The sequence below is a fragment of the Cervus elaphus genome, chromosome 4 (genome assembly GCF_910594005.1).
Source record: "Cervus elaphus chromosome 4, mCerEla1.1, whole genome shotgun sequence".
NCBI classification, from domain to species: domain Eukaryota; kingdom Metazoa; phylum Chordata; class Mammalia; order Artiodactyla; family Cervidae; genus Cervus; species Cervus elaphus.
The window spans coordinates 14,001,434-14,006,691 of record NC_057818.1 but is presented as its reverse complement, the minus strand read 5'-3'; the positions used below and the strand labels follow the sequence as shown (position 1 = coordinate 14,006,691).

At 55.1% G+C, this 5,258-nt stretch overlaps 1 protein-coding gene across 1 annotated transcript; it reads right to left on the bottom strand.

The window, feature by feature from the left end:
* Window positions 1-241: 241 nt before the first annotated feature.
* FOXL1 (forkhead box L1) lies at window positions 242-4,464 on the bottom strand. The gene has a single exon (XM_043898238.1). It carries the CDS (start codon window positions 3,168-3,170, stop codon window positions 2,130-2,132), a length of 1,041 nt encoding a protein of 346 aa, XP_043754173.1. The 5' UTR covers window positions 3,171-4,464; the 3' UTR covers window positions 242-2,129.
* Window positions 4,465-5,258: the final 794 nt, after the last annotated feature.

Sequence of the window (5,258 nt, the reverse complement as noted above, 5' to 3'; positions counted from 1 at the left end):
ACATAAAGAGAAAACATTAAAAGCATATCCCGCTCAGCAGAATCTTCATCTTATTGGGACACTCAGGCAACACCCTCCAGTCCTGGGGTTTTCTGTCCTGCCCTCCAGTCCACGCAGGAGCCCTCCTCCCTCAGAAGCCAGAGCCCGAGAAACACTGCTGGGGTTCCCAGATATGATCCCAGTCTCCCCTTTTCTGTTACACTCTTTGTTCCCCCCAGTAATCCACTGAACCAGTCCCTGAGAAGTTAATGACAAAAACAACTTTATTCACAGAGGTTGAGACTTCGGGATAACAATAGCCAACAAACGGCCCTTCCAGCACATTGTAAGTTAATCACAGTGATCTTGGGTCTCAACACGGTTCATCAGAGTTCTTAACATCAAGGACGCTGAAGCTCGCCCACAGTGTTCCCACCAGCCCGGGCAGAACTTGGACATGGACGCTCCTGTGGGTCAGTAGCAAATGGCCTTCAGCACGAATTCTCAGTCACCTCTGTGTTTGCTAATTCGTAAATTATTCTGTTTGTCTGAAATATCCTTTCCAACATATTAACCAACAGGCTCTCAGATGTGATGTTTGTGTTCACTTTTATATAAGTTCTGGAAACTGCTTTAATCTGCTTTAAAAAATTATCTCAAAGACCCACTCTGCCTCCCTCCAGAACTACTGACTTACTGTGCTTTTCCCACATTTGATAAAATTAAAGTAGCTGGGAGGTTCAGGAAATCGAGTCTCAGAACCACCACCACAACCCAAAGAGATACTGTGAGAGCTTAGATGCATTCCCCCAAAGTTCCCAGCTGAAGTGGGCTGTGAAAATCTCAATTTCCATAACCACATCTTTGTCTCAGCCCCCTGCCCTCCCGCCCACTCCTCGCCCCAGACTTGCAGTCACCTCCATAAGGTGTTTGTTTAGCTGCAGGCTCTGGGCCTGCCTGGCTGGCGCTTGGAGGGAGGAGGAGGCTACAGTTGGCCAGGGAGCCTCCCACCAAGCCTCCTGTTCCTGGGGGCCGGGAGAGCTGACCACCCCCAGACCCCAGGGGACTCCCTTGCTCTTCTGAGCGCTCACCCATCCCTGCCTCCACTTGCTTTCCATGTGCTTATTTCACCCAACTCTTCAGATTAAAAATAGTCCTTCACCACACAGTTCTGGAAAATGTGGCAACAATCAAGCTTCCCTAACCCTCATGCACTTCCGGTGTCCCTAGAAATGTTTTGACCCCTTAAACAATAAAGCTAAGAGATAGGAGGATGTCTGTGGTTGGTAACAGGCGTTGGAGAGCACGTGTATTGACTAAGGAGCTATCGAGCTATCTATTGTAATGCAACAAAATGCTAAGTTACACAGAGTGCACTTTTTAAATAGAGGTTGTTAATACAGATGTTCACAGGGCAACCCTTATAGTAAAAAGAATCAAGCTTTTAGCCAAAGAATATAGCGTGTTCCTTTTACTATCTAAAAGGAAAAGAGAGAAAATTTCTCTATTTACAATGAAAGTGTGGTCTCTCAGCTTCCGCCTGAACATTGGTCTTAAGTCCTCACCAAGCCCTAGGATCTGCTAAAGAACCTAAAAAACAGGTTGCCCCTGGTGTCCCCACAACTGGACCTTAGCTTCAAACCCAGCTGTGAACACCCATCACTCCGTGGAGCCCAAAGCCAAGGCCTGGGCCACAGTGACAGCCGAGCTGGCGATGGTCAGATCGTGGCTCTTAGACAGAAAGGACCACACTGCGGCCATCTGCCTGCCCTCCGATTGTCTGCGCTCTCCCCCACTCCCTCCGGACGCGCAGGACCTGTCTGGATGCTAGTGGAAAATCATGCCATCAGACTGACCTAAGGTTCAAGGAATTTTCCTGCGCCTGCGGTAGGAGGTCTGAGATGCCCAAGTCGCAGCGTGGGCATGGTCTTTTAAATCTCCGAAGCTGTTCCAGTTCTGGGAAGGTTCATCTTGCAGGAGGCAGGGAAGTGTGCCCACTCGTGCAGCTGAGGATGCTAATACTTCCCACGATCCATACGCAGGCAGAGGAAATCATTTATTTTAAAACGCGACTACTTTCTCAGCGGTGGGAGCCCTGCTCGCTCACACGGAGCTCAGACCAGGGCGAGGGAAAGGAGCCGCCGTCTGTTTTACTGGAAATGAAGCACCGCTTCCGGGAGCTGCAGGGGGAAATAGGAGAGAAAGGGGATCCCGAGCTGGTAGAAGCCGCCCTGGACGTGCGGGTCGAGCATCAGGGAAGCGTTGAAAGGCGGACGGAGGCTGGAGGAGGTGGCCAGAAGCGAGGCGCCCAGACAGCCGCCGGGCCCCTGCTTGGCGCACCCCAGGAGCTCGCCCCCTCCAGCCGGCTTCTGCCCCTGCCGTCGGGCCAGGATGCTGTCTATGCTGAAGCTCTTGGACTTGTCCGAGCTCTTCGGAGAGCTGCGGGAGGCGGGGAGCGGAGGAGTCTCCGGGCCGTCCACAGTGCGCTCAGGCTGGCCGACAGCCACCGCCGCTGCGCCCTGGAGCGCGTCGCCCGCGTCCCCCTCTGGGGACCCGGGCCCGGGCCAGGGGAGGGACGCTGGCGGCGGAGAGGAGGCTTCCCGAAGGGGCGAGGGGCGCGCGGGCGCTCTTTCCTGGATGGGGGTCGCGGGGCGGGGGCGCCCTCCCGCGCTCCGCACCTCCGGCGGCGCCTCTGAGCCGCGCTCCTGCGTCTCGGCGCGGACCCGCTTGGCCTCCGGGCCCCCCGGTCCGGGCTTGGGCTTCCTCTTCCGGCGCCGGTAGTTGCCGTTCTCGAACATATCCAGGCAGCGAGGGTCCAGCGTCCAGTAGCTGCCCTTGCCGGGTCGCCCTTTCTCGCGGGGCACCTTGACGAAGCAGTCGTTGAGCGAGAGGTTGTGGCGGATGCTGTTCTGCCAGCCCTGCCGGTTGTCGTGGTAGAAGGGGAAGCGGTCCATGATGAACTGGTAGATGCCGTTGAGTGTGACCCTCTGCTCAGGCGCATCCTGGATCGCCATGGCGATGAGCGCGATGTAGCTGTAGGGCGGCTTCTGGGGGGGCTCCACCCGGCCCGAGGCCGCCAGCGCGCTCGCGGGGGCGAAAGCCAGAGGCAACCCGGGTCTCTCGGGGCCGTACAGATAGAGCATGGGCGAGGCGGCCAGAGCAGGCAGCCGGGGGCTGAAGAGGTGGCTCATGGCGAGCGGGAGCCCGTGCGGCGCTCCCGGCGATGCCTGAAACCCGGGCGGCTTAGGGACTGCGCCCCGCGCCGCAAGGGCCCTCCCGGGGAGCCTGCCCTGCGTCTGCCTCCCGCTCTGCCGCTCTCCCCAGCCGCTCCGCGTTCTGTCCCTTCTTCATGGCTTTAAAAAATGTTAAATAATTGTTGTAAGTTTGCTATTATATGTTGACTTAGCGCTGGAAAATAAATTGTCTATGATAAACAGTCGCTGTGTTCTCAGCCCACCCACATTAATTAAAATTTCATTGCTGAAAAACTCCAAGCTTTTCCCTCCACGTGTCTTTTTGATACCAGCCAATCGGTTTCAGGGTTATTCCTTCATTTGTTTATAGAATTAGTCTGTTGATAAGTCCGCCCACCCAAGTTGAATCAAGCTGTGTTTATTTGGAAAAATTTCCGGGCACCCAATATATAAACGCACTGATCTGATGTTTGAAATATCACGTCCACCCCTTGACGCTGTAAGCACACACAGTCAGTCAGGCAGGATGTGGATCGAGGTGGCTCGGGAGCAGGGTCTGCCCCGCCAGGAAGAAGAGGTGGAGCTGGGAGGGGCGCAGGGGTGAGTTTTACCTCTGGCCTGGGGGAGCCCCGAAATCCCATGGCCTCCCACAAAAGACCTTTTCTTCTCCCAGGCTTAGTAGGAGATGGAGAGATGACACACTCTCATAAATGCCTTCTGAGGTCTTGGAGAGCTCTCAGATATTTTAGCAGGGGAGAGGAGATAGATGAACGCCTGATTAGAAGAGGATGCAGCCCTCCTCTGAGACATCCTCGGGATGCCCTGGAGGAATTGGGCTGCCGGGTGGCGGGGGTGTACTCCCTAGGGGCCTCACATCCCAAAATGGGCAGGCCTGCCCCCCTAGGGCTCCCTGGGGATCCAAGAAGAGGATCCCAGAAGCCCAGCTTTTCTGATGCCAATGGCATGGGGCACTGAGTTGGCGAAGGCGTGCAGTAGCGGGTCCACAGCTTGGTTGGGGGCAAGTTTCAAAATCACCCCTTTTGGAGAGTCGAGGGGGAGAAACTACGGTCTTTCTGATGGGGCTGAGATTGCAAGGAGGAACACCATAAAAGGGGAATTTGGCAGCTGGCGCGGGAGAGCTGGTATTTGTGAATGCGGGTCTCTTGCTTTATATTCTGCGCTTTCCTGTTTATAACAAGGAGGGGGTTATAACAACTTTACAAGTGCACGCAGCTGGCCCGTGATTACATTAAGCATTTGGGAAGCCTGCTCGCTTCCCCCCCCCCCCCCACCCACTCACCCTGGGGTGTAAGCACTCCCCACCCTGACTCATTTTACATTTAGCCACGTCCTGGTTTGAATCAAAAACCTTGATGATACTGATTTAGAAGGAGGTGTCTCCCCTACTCTGCCGCCTTTGGGGAGGGGGGTGGATTGGCACTTAACGTGACTAGTTCCTGTTTATGATCTTTGCTGGATATATTTTAAAAGAAAGAAAAAGCTCAGGATAACTGAATTAACATCTCATTGAGTAAACCATGTGGATGCCCAAGAAGAAGAGGGCGGGGAGAAGATGGAACGTGGTGGTAGCTTGAGGAAGGGCACTAAAGGTCCCTTAAGGCAGCTTGCTGCTTAACCCCTTAGGGCTGTCCCACTGTCACAGAGGCGACACCATGCTGGGGACCGGCCACCGGGGCTCAGGTCATCTCTGAACGTGGAAAAGCAGGGAGAATCCCAACTCTAAAATGGAGGATCCAGAAGGTAAAGCCTGTGTTTGGGGGTTCTGGAGAGACCACAGGGACGTTTATCTAAAAGGAAATCGCTGACAGGGTCGAAAACCCGGTTTGGGTGCAGGCAGGGCTTGAGGGAGTGCCAGGTCAGGCCCCGGGACACATTCAGGCCTCTGTCCCCAGGGCTGCTTTTCTAACTTAAGCCCAGTGTCCCGCTGTTCCCCGCCTGGGTCTCGAGGATGGCCCTCTAGCCAAGAGGGGGCGGACCGCTGTATTCTTTCTGGATCCCTGGCTTTCATCGGAGCACCCCCTTCAATCCTGGGATGGAAAAAGAACCTCAATGTCGGCCCTTCTG

Excerpts from the sequence above, each read along its gene's own strand:
- FOXL1 (XM_043898238.1), bottom strand. The coding sequence starts at position 3,170 with ATGAGCCACCTCTTCAGCCCCCGGCTGCCTGCTCTGGCCGCCTCGCCC.